The sequence below is a fragment of the Strix aluco genome, chromosome 3 (assembly GCF_031877795.1).
Source record: "Strix aluco isolate bStrAlu1 chromosome 3, bStrAlu1.hap1, whole genome shotgun sequence".
Lineage (NCBI taxonomy): Eukaryota > Metazoa > Chordata > Aves > Strigiformes > Strigidae > Strix > Strix aluco.
In genome coordinates this window covers 28559555-28581277 of record NC_133933.1, presented here as the reverse complement: position 1 = coordinate 28581277, position 21723 = coordinate 28559555, and the positions used below count along the sequence as shown (strand labels likewise).

Here is a 21723-nt window from a genome sequence, read left to right as displayed (position 1 = left end):
TGACCAGAGGTTTGCAGAAGAGCTCTTTAGAGCTAATACATACTTTACTCAGTGTTAGTTACTGGCGTTACTAGCTACTGTGATACCCAGCCAGTGTCACATCTTTCATTTCTAAATTGTACAGTGCTTCTGTCACCTTCTTGTGTGGTATTGCATTTGTAGACTTATCTATATTGGGTTCTGTGTAGAAAAATGCTAAATTATATAGATATATACACACATATATTAACATTGATCTTTCTGGGTTTACTGTTTATGATAGTTCTACACTCATCCTTACTTTCCCTGTGTTGTGGTTTGAGCTCAGTGGGAAACTGAGCACCATGCAGCCATTCACTGCCCCCTTCCCCCCCCCCCCCCCCCCCCCCCCAGCACTGAGAAGGAGGGAAACAAAAGACTCAGGAACTTGAGATAAGGACAAGGAGGGATGATCTTCTCCTTTAAGGCACAGACAAAAGATGGACTCATTAGGGGAAGAAAAACAGAACATAATACAGATACTAACAACAGCACCACTTAACAGACAGAGTGGGACCGTGAGAAGCATTACCACATCTTGAAAACACCTTCCCCCATCCCTCCCTTCTTCCTGGGCTCAGCTTTGCTCCAAGTATCTCTACCTCCTTCTCCTCAGCAGCACAGGGAGCACAGAATGGGGGTACAGTCAGTCCTGCTGCTTCTTCCACCTCAGTGGGGGAAACTTCTGGCATTCCTTCCCTGTTCCAGCATGATCCCACTCTCACAGGAGACAGTCCTCCACAAACCAACTCTGACATGAGTCTTTCCCATGGGTGTGTGGGTCCCTGCTCTGTTGCAGTCCTCCCAGTGCCAAACTACAACAGCAGGGCCTTCTTCCCACGGGGTCCTGGCCTTCTTTGGGTGCAGTCACCTAGGTTGGCTGGGGCCCCCACAGGTCGCAAATCAGTATCTGCTCCACTGTAGACCCCCACGGATGGTGGGGGGGGGGCGGCCCTGCTGTCTCACCATGAGATACAGGGCAGCTCTGCTCCACCACACCTCCCCCATTTCTCCTCCTTTCTTCCACTGACCTCAGTGTTTGCACAGATGTTCTCCTCGCAACTCTTCCTCACAACTCCTCCCAGGTTCCTTTTCTTAAATATGTTATCGAAGAGGTGCAGCTAATTGGCCTGACCTTGGGGCAAAGGTGTGTCCAACTTGGAGTCAGGGGAGCTTTGAGAAGCTTCTCACAGGCGTCACTGCTGTAATCCCCTCCCCTGCTACCAAAAAAGCCCCCCACTCACTCAAGCCAGGACACCCTGATAAACAAGAGAGCTTTGTTTCCTGGATGCCTTACTGGTGTAGGAAGTACTTTGGCCTCTTGTGCTGTTTTTGCTCTCGAGCAGAATGTAAGGGGTGCTGGCATCATTTCACAGATACGATGGACTAAAATACACTGACTTGTCTGTAGGGGGTTCATGCACCTGGAAGCCAGAGCCACATTGCAGAAAATGTCAGCTCTAGTTCTGTCACTGTGAACATTTTCTTTCTTTGGGTTTTTTGTGGTTTTTTTCTTTCTTTTGTTTTGTTTCACTGGTGACGGTATGGTACTGTGTCTTTTAGTGAAGCAGCTTGTCTGTATGAAGTAACTGCGCCTATACTCTAATAAGATAAGCATAAGAGCTTTATTGCCTTTTCCCCTTCCCAAGGATTTTACATTTGTCAGTAGAGCATATTGCAACTTTTGCACAGCGGTTATTGCTGGTAAATATCCTGTTTTTTTTCCTTCATTGCTTTTCATTATCCTCATTCCTCTTACTGTTTTACATCCTAATAAAACTCTGAAATCTGTGCAGAATCAGAACTGTAAGATCCAAAGGCATGGGAACAGGCCTCGTGAGAAATGACAAGTACAGCTGTTTATCCTAATGGATGCCTACTTGGCATGTCATAAGATCCACATGAACTATATTGTCCTACAGATTTCAGGAAGTCTCTTTTGAGAACTTTACTTTTTTGAGCAGTTTTCATGACTGCCCTTGTAAGATTATCTTGCTGCTCAGTCCTATGCTAGATATTATTTTAAGACTATTTTCAAAATTTTTCTAGAAAAAAAAATCAACCGTATAGTATGGTAAGTAAATAATAGCAGAGATTAATTTGTCCACTTGTAGTGTAATATAATTCTTACATGAAACTTATCTTTAAGATGAAGAATTTTAATACCATTACTTTCACTAGTTTTAGATTATTTTTTCCCCTTTCTGTGATGGGAATGTTGCTGTAATGGAGTTTTTCAGCAGATGACATAAATGGGGTTAAGGCCATTCTTGCCTGTGTGACATTTGCTGTATGCATTAAAGTTGGTTTTAAACTCTGAGCAGGCAGTATCTGCTAATGAAAATCAGTTGTTATTGCTCCAGTAACCAAAACAGAGACTTACTGCTGTTATGTGTTTATTTCTTTGCTACTGTACCACTGTTTTCTAGGAACTCTCTTGTCAGCAACGTTCCTTACAAACACTGGATCAGCAGTGCAACCACATAAGAAACAAACTGAATCAGGAGCTACAGCAAGCCAAAAATGACTTCAACGCTCTCCAGGCAGAATTAGACAAAGTACGCTTTTTTATATGAAAATCTTCTACTAGAGCTGGTATTTAGGTGTCTCAGCAGTACTGCCTTTAACTATTTTTTGCTTTACATATAATTAAATAATGAGGGGACTTGTATTAATGTTTTGTACAGTTTGTATTACCTGTTTTGTATTTACCATTTCTCACTGAAATACTATGTATTTAAATGTGAATTACAGTCTTTTAAAAGTTTTGGGCTAGTTCATTTCCCAGAGGGAAGGAGATGTGAATGCAGAACAGTGCACCTAAAATAAATCTGTTTGAGAGAGGAGCAGTTAAGACTGATCACAAGAGACACCTTATATAGAAAACGTGTGGAGGTGAAGGTTGATGATAGAGCTAAACTGATCATCAGGTAGTTGCTCTTTGGAACAACAGCCCCATTTCATATACCCTGGTCATGTGCTCCTGGTACTTCTTTTTTAGCAGTGCTACCCCTCATGTGACCTTGCAGAGAGCTGATACAGGAGCAAAAAGAGCAAAGAAAAAACTATATCTAAATTAGCATATGTGTACACAGGCACAAGTGTTTGCTATCAGTTTAAACTCCCTGAACTGGTTCTCCACAAAATCAGATGAGTGTCAGGGCTTCTGTAAGGAAGAACATCAGTACGAAAGAGGTCTTCCACAGCTTTGGGAGCAACTACCTATTACAACATGAGTTGTCACAAACCCACAGTTTTGAAGGAAGTTAGCAGCACAAGCCTGAAGAGTGGGTGACCAGAAAAGAGGAATGTTTAAAAGCCTCAAAAATCTCTTGAGAGCAGCTATAAAGCAGCAGAGTTTACTGAATTGCTGAAAAGGGCCAAAAGTTCTTGAAAGTTATATTGAGAAGCCCCATTAGCAGGCAGGCTGAACTGAAACATTTCTAAAACTGACAACAGCTTTCTTGCAGGTTTGTTTTATTTTAGAAATATGGGAATACTTTCAGTCAAATGTTTTCAGTGGAGGTTTCTTTATATGCACGTTCTTTTGCATATGGTTAATGAAGAAATTGATTTCACAGAGAGAAAAATACGTGCCTTTTAGTTCTTCAAGAAAGCTAATTTATTATCCAATGACCTCAAAGTAGACTTTTTTTTCCTTTTTTTTGACCTGATAATGGCATTTCCTTCCTTTTTAATCTGGAGCATTTTGAAATCTGGACTATTTTGAAAGAGCTAAAACCTGTTCAGTTTTTTTAAAATCTGTGTCAATGGAGCAGTAAGTACAGTTATGATCCTAACTTTCTGATTCTCATAGTTTAGCAAAAAGGTGTTTACATTCCCAATCTCATTTGTATCCTACAGATATCATTGTGGTGATGTAGCTCCAATCTTAGACAGTCTAGAAATATATGTATTTTAGACACATACCATCTTTTTTGGTCAGAGGCAAAGGAGTGGAAAGGCAGTAAGCAGCTATTTTCTAAACCACAGTAAAGCAACCTTAGGTTCATGGTGGGGTAACATAATGTAGTTTCATTTTGTAATAGAGGGTTGGAGTTCATGATTGGGAGTTTTTTTTTTTTTTTTAAAAAAAGAAGGTTATATATGCCTGTGAATGAAATGTCGATTTTCAACATTCTTACAGGTAATGGCAGTGAAAAAATGCTTGGAAAATGATACCAGTGATCTCACCCAGAAGCTGTGCAGAGCAGAGCAGGCTTTATTAGCAGCCCAGGCTAAGGAAACTGATTTGACAAGAAGATTTGAGGTAACCAATGCAGATGAGTAGTTGATAGAATTAATAGCATAAATTGGCAATCTATAGACATTAATACTGCTGAGCATTAACTCACATAGCATATTTTCTTTAAACACTTCTATGGATTATCTTAATAATGTATCTTAGTTGTTACACAAAATGAGGTCTTTACTAACATCGTGTAGATTAAGGCAATTTGTGGAATTGGCTGCGTGGTTAGGATTCATTGCTGTAATGCTGCTGATACGGTTCTAGTTCATGTTGGACTTATCTTTTATCAAACATAGGTTTTTGTTTCAAGAGATTCTTGCTTTTGGTCCTGAAATAAAAATATATCAATGCTTGTCTGATTTTAAAAGTAAATTCTAGAATCATTGACTACTGCTTTGATGCATGCTGCCAAACAGCAATTTTGTACAAAGACTTACTATATCCTCTTTTTTTTTTAAAAAAAGCATTTTTCTTAGAAGAAACACAGTCCAGCAAATATACACTGCTGTAAAAACTTTCCCCCAAATGAAGATAAATTCAGAGAAGTCTTTGGATGCTGCTGTACTATGTCATGTTCACACATGGAGGAATCTTTTCACTTTAATGTCTCTTTTGTCTTCTCAGTTATACTGTTGTGCTTTGGTGGCAATTAGAGAAGCTACACTTGAAACTGCTACAGTTGTGCCACTATAGACCTCTCAATGCAAATTTTATATTTTATTTGGAGAATCAGAAGTAAAAGAGAGCTCAATACCTATGTAATCCATGTCACAGTTTGTTTTATTTAAACTCTCTTATTTTGCTTGTTGCCTGTTGTTATGAGCAGATATAAAATAATCCGGCATAAATTCTGCCCAAAATTTATCTGTCAAAATTCTATGAACAAATTTAAAATAAAATAGTGGGTTTTGTTCAGATCAGCACAAACGTTGGTCCAGCTTCAGTATATTGTGAAGCTTTAGGTACATGGATGCTGGTAGATTACAATGTCTGGGAACATTCCCAGCTATTGGAATGTGACTATTTATACTGTTAATTGTTAGAACAGCACTTTTCATGGCTTTGGCTCAGCTGACTAGCACTCTTTCATACAGTTCCCAGGCACAGTTTGGGAGTTTGCACGAGCCTGGGACCATTCCCAGCAAGTGGTTTGGTTAGAGCCACCTGTTTTGGAAGATATAGAAGGCATTAGTGGTACAGATATAAGCTGTTCCATGCCACTTGGCCTTGATGCCAGATAGTGGTCCTTGAAGCCTATTTAGTAAATAAATGTTACCGGTGCCTTCCAGTGGTAAGGCTAATCAAGATAATTTTTGTTCTTCCAATGTATCCCAGAAGAGGAAAGCCTCCATCAAGGTTCTGCATGTTCTTAATGTAATCTTTAATATTTTTAGACCAAAAAAAAGTAGTTTATATTGGATATTGTGGGCTCATGCCCCTTCTGGTTTTGAAATTATGGAGTGAGGTTAGATCTGATACAGTTTTTTGAGATCCCATTGTCAGAGAGCATCTAATCTGTGGAAATACCTTTTTTGCTGCAAATCCTTGGGAGAGTTTCATTTTATCTATCAGTCTTGTATCTATCTTACTAGGCTGTACCTATAGTCAGATTTTTTTCTTCATATTTGTTTGTCTTGGTCAGACAGTTGGAACAGCTGGTGACAGTGATGTTGTATTAGAATGTGACCAATAAATTTATAAAGAAGCTTAATCTGGGGGAGATTGTAATATTTGAAGAGTTCAGTAACACTACAGTACTCTGTTTTAAGACTTGAACATGAGAAAGCATGGTACATGTCAGCAGAACTTAGGGCATGGTTTGTCTTCCTCACTCATAAATAGGTATAATGCAAAAAATTGCATTGAATTGTTTCGAAGTCTTGGAGGACTTGTTGACAGTAGATAGAGTTTATAGCAAAAGAAAACAAGAGTGAGATTGGCATTTCTTTTCCTTTGTTAAAGGGAAATTGCTGTGGTTTTACACTGATGGTCTAACTATGCAGTGGAGAATACAGTTGTTTTCCGCTGGTTAATCTACTGCTGCGTTTAGTCCTTACTGTATAATAAGCCTGGTGTTCAAAAAAAGTTGCAAAACAGATATACTTGTGAGACATACAGGATATGCTTAGTCGAAGGACTACTAAGCTTTGCAGTGGTGATATCTCATTAGCTTAGCAGTTCTGGCTTCTTAGCATATGGTTTACATTTTGATGGTGCAAGCAAGCCCATAACTATCCTTGGGAAAATTGCTCATAAGCCTGCCCCGTGAAGAGTTTCTCCAGAATAATAGTGCTACCTGTATATAGGTTCTGGAATTTGCTTTGGTTTGGTTTTTGCTTTTTTCAAGGGACAATTGCAGAATGACCAACTGGAATAATACAATGTACAAGTAGAATCAATAACTGGATTGAAACCAAATCTATTCTTTTGCTTATAGCTTTGGAAAGTGTAAATGTCTGGTTGCTATCAGATACTTAGCCCATTAAATGATGGGTTCTGGGGTTTTGCTGAGTGCTGCTTATTGGGAATGTTTGCACCAAATCAAAATAATTGGACCTTTCAGCCATTTTAATTGCTTAAATTTGTTTGGTTTTCTTTCCATAGATCACCGTAGATTTTCTAATGATCAGGCTTGTTTAGTTCATCTACTTTTATTGTGTCTGCTTATGGCGCTTTGAATACAAGTAGTTTGGACACTTACACTTCTTTGAAAAATTGTTGTTAAGATTACTAGAAAACTTTCTTCATTGAAACTTTCATGTGACTTGTTTTTTGATTTTTTTTTTTTTTTTTTTTTTTAAACTGTGGGTAGGGAAGGCTATGAGTAGAAGGGAAGTTAACTGTTAGTGACATTGACAATTTTAATCATGTTCTGAGGGTGATTTATTTATGTTGTTGCAAAAACAAGCTTGCCATGCCAGCAAGCTTTTAATTTTTTTCATCCAGACCTTTCCATTTCTTGAGTTTGGCTTTTGTGAATTGCTGCCCATCTGCTAGTAGTAAATGGATGAATAATTGACGGCCTGTTTCCAATTGGGCCATGCCAGTTCCATGCCATCTGTTGACCAGCAGCACAGGAGTTTGGATAAAAAGGATTAGTTTCCTTAAAAGGACTTTTATTTGGCTTCCTAGATGCAATGTAGTTACATAGTTTTGTTTGTGTTTGTTTTGGTTTTTGTTTTTTAAACTCAATTTATTTGAAAAAAAATACTCTTAATGGCAAAACAACACTTTGAAAGAGTACACACTTATAAATAAAATTTGACCAGTGTTGCCATGATGACGATATTCAGTGGAAGGAGAACTTGTCCCTACATGAGGTGATAGGTGAAATCTGATCTATAAATTTTTTGTTAATTTTGATGCCATTGCAGGGACTTGTTTCATTTGTTGCTTTGGGAATGTAGCCTAACTTCATCAGCTCAGATTTTGGAGGATCTGTCCTGTCCTGATCTGTTTGGGACAGGTCATGTGGAGCCGTTTGCTCTGTGCAAACAAGGAGCATGCTAACTACGTCAACTGGCAGCATCTCTCAGATTCTGTCAACTAGTTAAGAATAGTTCAGTTTATGTTCCCAAGTACTGCTTAGGAACCTAGGCATAGCTGCCCAAAGACTTAATAGGACCTAATGGAATATCTCTTTTGATTTAAATGAACTGAATTCTTTGATCTTCTTGGAAATTCACATGAAATATGGTATTACTTGGTTTTATTTTAGGAAGTGAAGCAGGAGAAAAACCTTCTTGACTGTCAACTTGAAAAAAAATTACAAGAGATCCACCAACTTGAAGAACAACTAAATATGATTAAGCAGTCTCTAAAGCAGAGCCAGAATTTTGCAGAAGAAATGAAAAGTGAGTTATGGATTTAAATTTGCAGAACTCCTGTTGCATGTTTAATGATGTATATTCCCTGCAATCCTGTAAGTTTCATTGTGAATTAAGCAAAAAGGTGGAATATGATCAGTGTTTTTAACCAAGATCGAATTTGTCCTAAATGGAAATGAATTTTTGTCTATGAACATACATGGTTCCTGAAGATACAGTTTTGAAGTTAATCAAAGTGTACTGAACTTACCAGTAGACTGAATTTCATAGTATCTATTTAAACCAGAATACTTCTGGTTTGTAATTCTTTTGTGTTTCACAGTGTTTTAAAAAAAGAGGTGGGAACTGTTACATAACCACTGGTCATTGAGTGTTGTTTGCAGTGTTTGTTTCAAATTGAGAACACAGTTTTTCAGGAATTGAGTTGAAATATACCTTGCAGTTCTGTGGGATCTGACTAAAAAAAGGGGACCGATTCCCACTTGTTTCTGTGCGTACCGCATGTTTCTGTGCATCCATCAAACTTCATGTAAGATTTGATAATGAAGCTTTTGAATTTGATTCTGTTCTCCTTAAAATTAATGACCAAACTTTTTCATCGCCTTTCAACTGATGATTTGGTTTTGAATGTATAGAAAATGTGCAGCCTTTACCAACTAGCTAGTGGAATGTAATGCCTTCCCCCCGCTTCCCCCTGCCCTGCACTTATCCTTGGTGGTTCTTAGTCTGTTCCTATCAAGGCAGGGAAACAATTGTGACATTTGGAAAATGACCACGTATAACTAGACATTCTTTGGCAGAAATGGAGTATAAGTCTGATACACAAGAAGGTCACGTACTGGAATTAGACCTGTCCTGTGTGTAAAAAAAAAAAAAAAAAAAAAAAAAAAAAGTAGTGCTACTTTTATATAAGAATTTGGTGAAAGTGAGACATGGAAACAACAGGTAGTTATACCTGAGAAGTAAGGACTGACAGCTTGGAGTGCAGGCGTGTATCAGACTGCAGAGTGGAAAGTTGACAGTGTCTATGAGTACATAGTGTCCAATAGCCTAAGGTGATAATAAACAATCCTTTATCCAGCGATATAACCTGAGAGTAATGTTTTGCACTAGAATGTGAATTGAAAATAGTAAAAGTAAATAGTAATATTTAATCTAGAAAATTATCAGTAGAATTGCCAGTATTGACTGGCAAACATTTGATGGTGTTTTCTTTTACAGATAAGAATACTATTCAGGAAGCAGAGATGAAGTTACTGGAGGAGAAACTTAAAAAGGAAGAGAGCTCCCTTTCACTGGAGAAGCTGAAAATAGCTTTAGCTGACATGGAAAAACAACAAGATTCTACCCAAGACCTGCTCAAGGAAAGAGATAATCATATTAAAGAACAAAACTGTAAAATAAGTAAAATGGAGGAAGAATCAGAAGCTTTGCAGAGGCTCCTTGGATTCAAGCAGAGAGAATGTGAAGAATTGCAAAAAGAGGCTACTGCTTTTTCTCAATGGAAACATGAAAATGATCATCTTATAAATGAACTTAAGTCTGAAAAGGAAGGTATGCTGGCTCATATTAATGACTTGGAGAGTTCCCTTCAAAGTCAGCAAATGAAAAATCATGAACATAGTGAGAAACTCAGAATGATGGAAACTGAGAGTGGCAGGAAAAGCACAGAGATTAAAGAATTTAAAGACAAGCTGGAATGTAAAACTGCAGAATTAGAAGAACAAAAAAAAGCTTTTGATGAACTTCAGTGGAAAGCAGAATGTTCTGATAAAAAGTACAGTAAAGAGATAGAAAATATGTCCTGTAAAATATTCCAGCTTACCAACCAAGTAGGTGAACTAGAAGAAAAGTTACAGTTAGCAGCAAGTGAAGGACTGCAAAGGGAACAAAGTTACCATGACCTGCTTGGTGAATATGAAAAAATCTGTTGTCTTGTAAAAGCGAAAGGTACTTCAGAAATGACAGAAGATGTTAATTTACAAAGTGATAAGGATAAAGCTGTTTTAGATAATACGCAGCTTGCAGCAAATAACTCCATTGCTGAGGATCACGGATATCCTACTCTTCTAGAAGTAGGAAAAACTAAAGATCTGGCCATTTTACAAGACCATATCTCTTCTCTTGAGATTTCCTTAGTGGCTCAAAGGCAGCTGAATTCAAATCAGCAGCAGCAGTATGAAGACTTACTGCAAATGAAGAGTGAAACAGAGGAAAGATTATTTAATGTAGAACAGATGCACGAAAGCTTTGTGACAGAAACTAAACAGCACATTAGTAACTTGCAAGCAGATATTTCAGCACGTCAGAAATTAGTTGAAAAAACTTTAGCTATTCTCGAGGAAAAGGACATGCAACTGCAAACTCTGAATGAAAGATTAGAAAACCGACAAGCTGAGCTTCAGGACTTAAAGATCAATAATAAATCACTTGAGGATTCAGTAAGACAGCTGAAGCTCATGTCTGGAACATGGGATTCAGAGAAGGAGGACATGTCTTCAGTGATTTGCTCATATAGCAGAAAAATTGAGGAACTTACTGAAGAAAATGCAACCCTTAGGGATCTAAGCAGAGCTTTAGAGCAAGACCAAATAACTTTACTGGAAGCAAATAAAAATATTTCTGACAGTTTAAAGGAAAGAGAAGAAATCATTTCTGAAATGTCTGTAAAACACAAGGAGGAAAGGCAACGTATTGAATCAAGAACTGAAGAAATCAGAACAGAGCTTAAAGTTTTGCAAACAAAGTATAAATTGGTGGAAAAAGAAAATGCAAACATGATAAGCATTCTGAGAGAGCAGAGAATTGAATTTGAGGAAAAGCAAGCAAAATTAGAACTAGAGAATCAGGTATTTAGTGAGAATAAAGATATCTTACATAAACTAATAGCCTCAGAAGAAATAAAAAAGGATTTGGTTCAAGAACTTCAGCAGCTGCAGTCAGAATTTTCCAATATCCAACATGTGCCTTCTATGGAGCTCGACGGTTTAAGACAGGAAACGTTAAATGTCAGGGCAACACACAATACAAGCCAAGAGAAATGTGGTATCATATTTCAAGACAAGGAGCAATTGGAGAAGGAACTAGAAACAAAAAGTGAACCTCTAATGTGTGACGTTAGTTGTGAACGGAGACTCCATTCGGAACAGTTGAGGAAGTCCATGGAAGAAAAGGACACTGAGCTGAATAAATACCAAGTTAAACTTGAACTTCTTCAAATGGATTTTGAGGACAGAGAACTCTCCCTAGAGAACTACAGGTTAGAAGTGATGCAACTGGAGACTGCTTTAAAAGGCATGGAAGTAGAACTTGAGAAGAGTGTGAGAGAGAAAGAGAGACTGCAGCAAGAACTACAGTCTGTTAAAGAGTTGAAAACTTCAGATTCTCCACTTAAAGTATTAGATGAAGATGGCCACTCATTGGAGTATAATTATGATAGTGTTTCCCAGAATTGTGGCAAAAGAGGAATGGATGAAAGTTATTCTTCGGTTTTGCTGGCATCTTCTTTGCAGTTAACAATAAACAATCTGAGTGAGCTTGAGAAAATGTGTGAGAGGTTGCAGAGTGAGAACACTGTATTAGCCTCTGGATTTAAAGACTCAAAAACCAATGGCATCACAGGTATTAATAAAGTGACAGAGGATAAAGTGAACATAATAAATGCAGATAAAAATTTAAAAGCGGACAAAGCTATTTTTCCTGATGAATTTATGGATCAAAGTGATAACAGTGATCTGAGAATGTATTTTGATAATAAAGAAACAGCCTTCAGACTTAAAGAATGCAGTACTGGAGCCAGTTCTAACTATGAAGATTTAAAATTGTCCAGCAAAGAAGTTAGAATATACTTTGCTGAAGTAAGAGAGAAGCTCTTGTCTTTCCAGAATGAGCATATAAAATTATATGAACAACACTGCAGTATGAGCTCAAAGATATCTGAGCTACAGTCTTGTATTGAAATACTGAAGGCAGAAAATTCTGAATTGTCAACAAGTCTGAGCAATGCTCCTATAGATTCTGTGAGAGTGCCACTATCTTCTAAGCAAAATGACACGCTGTTGAAATTAGATGAAACTAAGTCCATGATTTCTTCCTCAGATTGTTGTGAAAGTCCTTGTTTTATAGAAGTAAGTGAGGTGGCTGATTCTTGTAACAGTGGTACATGCAAATGGACAGAGGAAATGAATCAGCTGGAGCGTTCTGCAGAAATAATTCCAGAAGATGCAACAAAAGTTTTGGTTGAGAATTGTCATATTGATCACAAATTGGACTCTGTTAGAGAGCCCGGGAGTATTACTCCTAGAAAATCTAACCTTGAGAGTAGAATTGAAGAACTTCAGATGCTCTGTCAAACATATGAGAAGGCCATCAAGGTGCTCGAAGACCAATTTCACATTCAAGAGAATATGAAAAATGAGGAAATACAAGAGCTGAACAAAGTTATACTTTCTGAAAGAAAAGAAATAGATCACCTCAAACAGCAAAATCTATCTGACAAGAAAGAATGGCAGCAGAAACTGAATAATGTGACTATGGAGATGGAGTGCAAACTGGCAGCGGAAAGAAAACAAACTGAGAATCTGTCTTTGGAGCTGGAAGCAGCAAGACTCCAACTACAAGTCCTTGATTTAAGTTCTCATTCACTGCTATGCACGGATATTGAAAATGTAAGTAACTGCTGTCATGCAAATCAGTTTTATGTATACCCTTTGATTTATAGTAAGCCAAATTTAAATTTTAGAATTAAATGTGTTTAAAATTGTGTCCCACAGAAGCAGTACTGTTCTTTAGCGAAAGTAGAAAAATAATCTGTACTGTTAGTTCTGGTTTATATATCACAGGGATCATGAAAATTTACAAATGATGACAAAACCAACAAGTTTAGTCTATTAGAGTTGTGCAACACTCTGTGTTACTTTTTTGGGTTTTCTTCAGGTCTGTGTCAGTGTGGATCCTGCTGTGTTAGTGGGTGTGCATGCACTGTATGTATCTGTATTGTGCTTACAAGCTTAGATCTCCAATTTAACACAGTCAAAGATGCACACACTTCCCATGTTTCCATGTCCAATGGACAAGAAAATGACGACTGCTTCCACCCCTCTAATTCCTTTCAGTACCATCAACAGAACAGAACAAGCTGGTAGCAGAACAGTTAATTTTCACTTCATGAATTCCTTCAAAAGAGATAGAGCTGAGTCCCAAATTTTTGGTATTTTGCAGTGCTGTAGATGGCGTGCAACCAGTGAACTAGATTTTGCTGCTTCTTGTAAGGAGTGGCAGAATCAAAATTTCACTTAGAATGGAGAAAATCAGTTTAATTCTTGCATGTGTATGAGACCTAATTCCCCTTAAAAAAAAAAAAAAAATCTAACAGGTGCATTTTCTGCTTGTGAGAATTCCAGTTTTGACCATTAAGTCCTGTGCAAGTGGCCTTCAGTGCCTCGTCAACATAAACTCAGAAATTAAAGTTTAACACTGCTCTCACAGAGCATCTTGAAGCTCTACATTTTGGGCATCTGTGCAACACTGAGCAACTGTTCCTTGCAGAGAAGAATATCTTTCACTTGCATGTGTTGCTTGCAATGCATATAGAGCATCCATACTGATGCATAGACACTTGAAGAAAGAAATACTGTTCCTTACCATATGTAGCTGGAGCTTTTTTAAGATGAAGTACTCTGTACAAGTCATTCAGGTGCTGCCTTCAGACCCAGTTCTTCTTTGGGAGTCCTCAAGTTTTAAAGTTACTTGTTTTTATTGTTACAAATGAGAGCATCAGTTGGCGCCAAATCTCAGCCCAGCTCTGACAGACAGCGGTAATTTGGAAGAGGGATTGTTTGAGGATTTGGGCTTGTGTCCCTTGAAGATTCTCTGGTGTCTAATAGAAGGTGAGCAGTAAACCTTTCCCCCATTAGTGATACTAGTAATTTTTCACTTTGTCACGTGGACACTCGTTTTTCCAAGATATGGAGGTATGTGATATCTTTGCACTTAGTCTTTCAGTAAATATGGCTGAAATTTCTCCCTCAGTATCTTTAAAACCTTTTGGCCAAAAATGCATGTGTGTATACATAAGTGTAAATCCTTTCCATAAGAAAGCAGCTTCTGAAGTAGAGAAGGATGTTATCTATTTATTTTGCTTAAGAGGAGGAGCTTTACTAGCTTAAGAAAACTTTAAAACCTCACCTTGTTTTTTTTCTTGTATATATTCTTTTCCTTTTCTTAACGGATTGATTCTTAACCCTTGCAGAACACTGAACAAGAAAACAATAGTCCTTATCAATTGGGGATGCTTATTGAAAACTCAGCTCTGAAAAGCAGTAAACCTAAACTAATCCCCATTGAGAAAATGTCTGTAGGAGATACCTCTGTGTGTGAAAATGGAACTGAGACTGCTGAAGCAAGATTAATGGAAGATTATACTGAGAAGACTTCTGAAGAAAATGAGTGTGGAAATACATCAGGAAAAATGACCGGCCCTTCAGACCATGCCAGTGCATTGTCATTTTCCACTAGTAGTATGTTTTTGAGTGCAGGGGATTTCTGTGAAAATCAAATAACCACTGAAACTTTTCAGGAGGAGGTGAAACAACAGACTGCTGAAAATTTGAAGCTGATCTATGAGACACAAGAAAGCCATAAACACGTTGATTTATTAATGAAAGTTCAACAGTTGAACTCAGAGCTGAACTTTCAGAATGCACAATCAATTCCGAAGAGCTCAGCTTTTGCAGAACGGGAGGAAGCTACTGCAGTTGTTAAGGAAGAGAACTGTGACATAAATAAACAACTGGAATCAGTCTCTGTCAATAAGCAGCGATTGTCTCTTAGAGTAGTCTCGTTAGAGAAAGAGCCTGAGAACATAAAGTCTGAGCTGGAGTTATATGCAGTTAGATTGTCTAATGCAGCAGACACATTGGATGATATAGAAATGACCAAGAGAGAGTGTCATGAACAATTTCTTGCATCTGAAAATGAACAGAAGAGTCCAAAATCTGAGCAAGTTAATATTGAGAACCATACCTTGTTCGTAGAGCATGATATTGAAATGCTTCAGGCAAAATGTCAGCCATTAGAAAGGGAGAGGGAGGTTAACCTGAAAAGCTTTCAACAGCACATTGTTTCAGTCACAGCTGAGAGAAACCATATTGGCCAAGAACTGAGTATTTTGTCTGAAAATAAAAAAGAACTGGATCAGAAGTATCAGCAGCTACAAGAGAAAGTAAAAGAGCTAGAGTCAACTAAGGTGCATTCTACTGAATTCATTAGAAGGTTAGAGGGTGAAGTGAGGACACAAACCACGCTGCTTGAGACTGCAAAATCTGATGTAAATCAATTATCAAAGGAAAAAGATCATCTTCTGCAGAAGCTGCAAAGTTTGGAAAATGATGCTCTGTCTTTCACCTTAGAAAGAGGAAAACTCCAAAATGAAGCAGCAGATTTGAAGAACGAGAAAGAGCTGATTATAAGAGAGTTGGAAATGATGCAGAGTAAATTAAGTTCATCAGAAATAGAAAACTCAAAACTTTCCAGATCTTTGGAAGGCTTGTTAATGGAAAAAGGTGAACTTGCTGCTAGACTCAGTTCAGCCCAGAAGGAAGTAGACCAAATGCGATATGGAATTGAGAAGCTGAAAGTAAAAATTGAATCCGATGAGAAGAAAAAACACCATGTTGTTGAAAAGCTGAAAGAGAGTGAACGGAAAGCTGACTCTCTTCTGGATAAAATAGAGAGGCTTGAAAGGGAACTAGAAATGTCAGAGAAAAATCTAGAAGATGCAATTATTCAGTCAGAGACTGCTAAAGCAGAGGAAGAAACATTAACAATAGAGATGGAAGAGATGACTGAAAAGCTGAAATGTTTTAACTTACAAATTGACGTCCTCACCTCACAAAAAGAGTGTTTGGCTAAAGATTTGAAAGAAAAGCAGGAAAGAATCCTTGAACTAGAGTCTTCAAACTTAACTACAGCAAAACTGTTAGAAGAAAAGGAGGAGGAAAAGATAAAAATCAAGGATGAGTTTGAAAATATTGTGGTATTGCTGAAATCTGACCTCAAAGATATAAGTGCGAAATTAGAGTTTTCTTGCAAGGAGGAAGCAGATGCTAGAGCAAAAAAGCAAGTCTTGATTAATCAGGTGGCTTGTCTTGAGCAAGATAAAACAATGCTATTACAGGAATGTCAGGAAATAAAAAATAAAAATATCAAATTGGATCAAATGAGGCATGTACTTGTTCAAGAATTGATGGATTGTAAACAAAAACTTGATGAAAAGGTGCAGGAAAACAGTGCTTTTCAAAAGCAGGTGAAAGAAACAGAGGAGCTGTCTTTACAGCTGGCACACATGCAACATGAGCATGAATGTTGGCACCAGGAAAAAAAAAGGCTGCAGAATTTGATTGTTGAGTTGAAGCTGAAGGAGCAACACTTTTCTGATAATGAAAGCTTTCCGGATATCCTGAATGTTCTAAAAGTGTCTTATAAGGACCTTGAGAAGGAACTGGAATCTACGCTTTGTGAAAAGAGCACTTTATATAAAAAGGTAATACCATTTCCATTAGGGCAGAGTTTCCTTTTTAGGAGTGAGGATAGTGTCCTCAGGGCTTACCACTTCCTTAATAAATTATATCCTAAAATAATTTAGACCTCAGACTTTTACAGTAAACATCCTATTTTTAAAATTATGTTTTCAATGCAATCATGAGTTTGCATTGATGTTACAGAGCTGGAAAGCATGGCCTTGTTCTGTGTAGGATGAATGGGAAGGTTGCTTGAAAGTAAGCATAGGAGTTTAAGTAATTGAATAATGTGGGATAGTTTCCTCTTTCCTGTAGAAGAAAAAGAGGAAAAACAAATTATTATTGGGTGAGTGAGTTTTTATATCAAGAATAAGTACTTTGAGAGCTCAAAAGAAAGTGATACAACAATTGGACACTTGCCATGTGAAAACAACATTAGCCTGTTGTGACTCTTGCTTGGAGTTGGACCAGCTACGGCAATAAAACAACCCATCTTAAAAACTGCTTGTTGCATATAAGAAAATTTTTTTGGAGGTCATGACACAAGTATTAAAAATAATTCTGAAAATTTAATTTCAGGTAAATGAACTGACTGAAAGTTGTACTGAGCTGCAAGTGAAGCTAAGTGATACTGAACAGAAGATTTCCAAATTACAGGAAGAATTTACCATAGAAAGAAACAAGCTTGCTGAAGAAATACAACTTATTCAAGAGCATTCAGAAAAGAACAAAGTTAGTTACTTCATGTATAGTATTTCTGTGTTTAAGACCAGATGCTCAAGTACAGTAAATGTGTGGAGGTTGGTCAAGGGAGTTGTGCTAACATACAGTATCAGAAGTTCTTGCTTCCAAATGTTTCTTTTGAGGCAGAATAATTAGTGAATAGTTTTTTCCTTCTTCCTTCTATTGAAACTATGTTTTCTTGGCACCCAACTGTCTAGAAATCTTTCAGTGCCAAGAAATTCTCTCTACTACAGGCATTCAATCATCAGACTGAGGATGTTGGATAGAAAAATGTAACATTTTTCAAGTTTGTTTTAAAACTAAACTACTTTCAGTGTTTCAGTAGTGTTAAAGTACTTTCAGGTCAGTCAAGAAAAAAACAGTTTTAGAGTCTTTAATTTATGCATATTTAATTCTTAGAGGCTGTTTTACTATCTAGATGACTGTAGGTCTTATTTGTGAACAATATTGTGCGTTTAAACCAGCTTAAGCTGTCTTCTGTCCTGCTAACATTATGTATAAATTCTTAACTAGGGCCTTGTTTCTGTTGTAGTGTTGAGGATTTTGAGTGGGAAAAGAAGAGAGATTTCTGCAACTTTCAGAAATCCCATATGGAAATACAGGCTAGCTGTCCAAAAAGTAGAGATATAAAAGTGGATCAAAATGAAAATGCTTAGAAAGCTTTGTCATCTTAAAGAGGGTGAGGAAAGTGACCCTTAACCTCTGAAGTCACTCTGAGGGGAACAAAGTTTGGAGAGGTTAAGCTTTGATTTTTGGGAGTGCTGCTTGATTTAACAGTGTTGGCAAACTTGTGCTCGGCATACCTCTCAGATCATAATGTTTATTTTTAGAAGACCTTCCATTGCTTCCTCTCCTGCTTTCTGTGTTTAGATGCTCCATTCTTTGCTTACAGTGTGTTTAGCCACTGTTAAATACTTTTTTCTTACCAAGTTGTTTTTGGAAATTCAAAGATGTTTCAGATGTAAAGTCAAATAGTTTAATGGGTCAACTGTTTCTCCATTGGGAAAATTCTAAATACCAAAGAATATGCTATTACTGTTTACAGATTCAGCTGCATCTAACTATGTCAGAAAAAAATGAACTGACTAAGAGTTTGGAGATGGTCCAGAAAGAACTACAAGAAAAAGAAAGTGAAATGAAAAGAGAAGTATCAGAATACAAAGACAGACTACTTCAAGCAAAGAAAGAGCATCAGGATGCTCTGACAGAAGCAAACCGAAAGGTAAATCAGAAAATGGGAAGAATGGTGCTGTGAGTTTTTAATTAAATTCTATGTATTTTACAAAATTTTGCTGATCCTATTGAAAAAGAAATTGTCTTTGCTAACAATATTGCCAAACTCTAGATATACTTACCATGGAACTCAGAAAGTGTTAAATTAACTTTTTTCAATATAGCAAGCAGTGAAAGGTGAATTTACCTCAGAACTCAGTGTTAAGTGTATATATAATTTATCTATGACTGTACATTTGAAAAAGGGAAAGCAACAGTATGTTTTAGTCCAGGTAATGGTTGTGTTCTGGTATGAATGGGGAAGAAAGATTAATTGCTTTAGGATATAAGGGCAAATTTGTTGGAAATGCATTTTTCAGCCATGCAGTATACAAAGAGCCATCATCTTTTCTGCAGAAATATCTGTATGAATATGGGTTTGTAGCCAGTAGGACACAGGCAAACAATTTACTTATAATTATTTCTTAATAATTTTAAGTCTTGTGAATATAAAGTAAATTTAAGAGCAAGTTATAGTAAAATATAAGGGCCTTCTAATGGCAGACTACTTAGAGGCAAGATTCTGGTATTCAAAATGTATACTTGAGACAAATTGCTCTTTCAGTTTTAAACTCCTTAAAACACACCAAGCAAATTTGCTGTGGAGTTCCTGTGGGCTGTGATATGCTCTGAAGTACATCTTTAAAATACAACTCAATGTCCTTTTAAGTATCGTAGTAATTAGGCACATTTTTGTTCTCTAGAATGAAGTAGAAATTGAGGCCTGTCAAGATAAGATGAATTCACTGGAGCACTTTATCAGCTCACAGAAATTGGAAATTGAGAATTTGAAGTCAAATAAAGAACAACTGAATAATTCCCTTAAGGAAGCTAATCAAACCTTAGGAGAACTCCTAAAAACTAAGGTAAGAAAAAAATATGTAAGCATTGCCAATTACATGAGACCTAAGGCACTGTGTAGTAAAATAAACTTAGGATTGGGAACCAGTACTCCAGATGGAGCTTTGGCTTGACTTTGATACAGCCTTTGTTTCACTAATGAGAATATGGAGCATGAAGGAAACATTGATCTACATTAGAAAAATTTCTGTTACATATGCCACGACTGAGATCACCTAGAATTGGTTTATATGATACTAAACACAGCGGTCTATTGTCTACACTGAACATTGCAACTGGGTTATAACGTGGTTAGAATACACTCAAAGAGACTTTGGAGTTCCTCTATTTGCTGTTTGTGAATTACTTTGATGATAAAAGATACCATGTTCTGTCTTAAGCATTAGTCTTGATACATTGCTCTTGACTCATGAGAGTTCATCAATTCCAACTTACACAGAATTCTCATTACAATTATTAACTAGTGTAATTCTCTAAACAACAGAACTGTTCTCAGCGAAGATAGAACATGAGCTCCACATACTGTGAACAACTGGTAGCTGGGAACAGTTCTGGATGTGTTTTGTTTGCTTTCTAGTAGCACAGGTGAAGTTTAATTGTCTATATAAGTGAATTTCTGTATTAATTTCCCTTTTTTAATTTCTCATCTACTTTTTTTTGGTCCTGCTTCTGTCTGTGATTGCTGGCTCCAATTCTGTATTCCCACTTCAGGAATGAGTATCTCTTTAAGTGCTCTCTTGAAGAAACATAGTCAATTCAGTTTACTTGCAAGTAAACACTGAATTTCAATATGTTCATCTTGCTCAACAGTTCTTTATTCCATAGGGCCCTCCACTGTGGTGTTAATTTGTTTAATACCAGCAGTCCAATGATATAGTACTATAGGATATGTGCCAGTGACAAAAACCAGTACCCATGGTAGTGTAAATGTAGCGTACAAGGCTTCTAGCCACGCTCACTGTGTGGTATTTACACACAGCTTGGTACCAGAGCAGGTGAGCAGGGAGCAGCCCAGGAGAGCGGAAGTGGGTGGAAAGGAATGATCTGCTGCTGCTTAGCATAATATTTTTGAACTGGAATTCAGACTGCAAAGCAGGCCTGGGTTATCTTCCTTCTGTGGTAATAAGATGCATTAGGGACAAAAAGAAGAATAAAGGAGACTCAGACTAGGAGAGTGCACTTGACAATTTAGACTATTGGTTTGAAATCTGTTACCTGGAAAGCAGCACTTTCTTATGCCACATCAATGAAGTGATAACAGGTGCAAAAAGGACTACTGCCTCAGAGTTCATACAGTTTTCTCATAGGTAGGATGCTGGTCTTGACATCAGTAATCTGAACATTCATAACTTACTGGTGTATCTGAAGAGAGTAAGTCTCCCTTATTGGTATTTGAAGGCTTGTTTTTCTGCCGAGTTAATTGCCTTGTATGCACCCATCGAGTAAGAGGACTTTCATGTCTCCTGCAGCAAGGGAGCTGCTGTAATAAGGTTGTACGGAAAGAAGCAAACAAGTATACATTACACCCAGGCTTTACAGCTAATATTGCATACCAGTTGAGCTTCTGTTTGATGTTGTAATGTTTAAATGTAAGAACCATATTTCTAGTGTAATAACTACATTCCTTATTTTGTAGGCTGATAATATTAACATTATAGTTCAACTGAAGAAGGAAAATGAATTTGCCAACAGTAAAATACAGCTGTGGATGCAATCATGTAAGCAGATGGAACAGGAAAAGGAAATGTTGCAGAAACAACTAGTTGAATGTGACAAACTGTTAAAGAAGAAAAATCTAACTACATCGAAGTATAAGGAAGAAGGTAATTGAATCTAGATTCAATCTTAATGCTTTCTTGGCAGTGCAGCAGTTTGCAAAACTTTCTTTCCCTAAAATGTCCATTTTGCATATGCAACCCTAATACAGAGCATGATTCTTAACTAGTGTAAAGTGCAACTGCAAATGTGTGAAACATTTTCAAATCTACTTAATCTTCTTTCTCCTAAAGTATCAGAGGCAACTCTGGATTATGAATATGTATTTTAAATATTAAATATTAAATTTTTGTGGTTAAAGGTGACTTAAGGAAGAAGGGGAGTGTTTTTCTTCAAAAAGTTTGTATACAAGTTCTTTTATCATTTTCCAGCAAGCTTTCCCCTCTGATTCTCCTGCTTTGTTCTTTATATTTTGTCTCATCTCATGAGATGCACAGAATTGTAAATGATACTT

The 21723-nt window shown here is 37.1% G+C and overlaps 1 protein-coding gene across 1 annotated transcript in view; it reads left to right on the top strand.

Annotated features, from left to right (window-relative positions):
- CENPF (centromere protein F) overlaps positions 1 to 21723 on the top strand; it is a 43796-nt gene that overhangs the window by 16138 nt on the left and 5935 nt on the right. Inside the window, exons 8-16 of the mRNA XM_074820634.1 lie at positions 2448 to 2576; positions 4166 to 4288; positions 7989 to 8124; positions 9319 to 12764; positions 14348 to 16639; positions 17196 to 17348; positions 18406 to 18582; positions 19337 to 19498; positions 21130 to 21316. Coding sequence (XP_074676735.1) covers positions 2448 to 2576; positions 4166 to 4288; positions 7989 to 8124; positions 9319 to 12764; positions 14348 to 16639; positions 17196 to 17348; positions 18406 to 18582; positions 19337 to 19498; positions 21130 to 21316 — 6805 coding nt within the window. The remainder of the gene's footprint in view (positions 1 to 2447; positions 2577 to 4165; positions 4289 to 7988; positions 8125 to 9318; positions 12765 to 14347; positions 16640 to 17195; positions 17349 to 18405; positions 18583 to 19336; positions 19499 to 21129; positions 21317 to 21723) is intronic.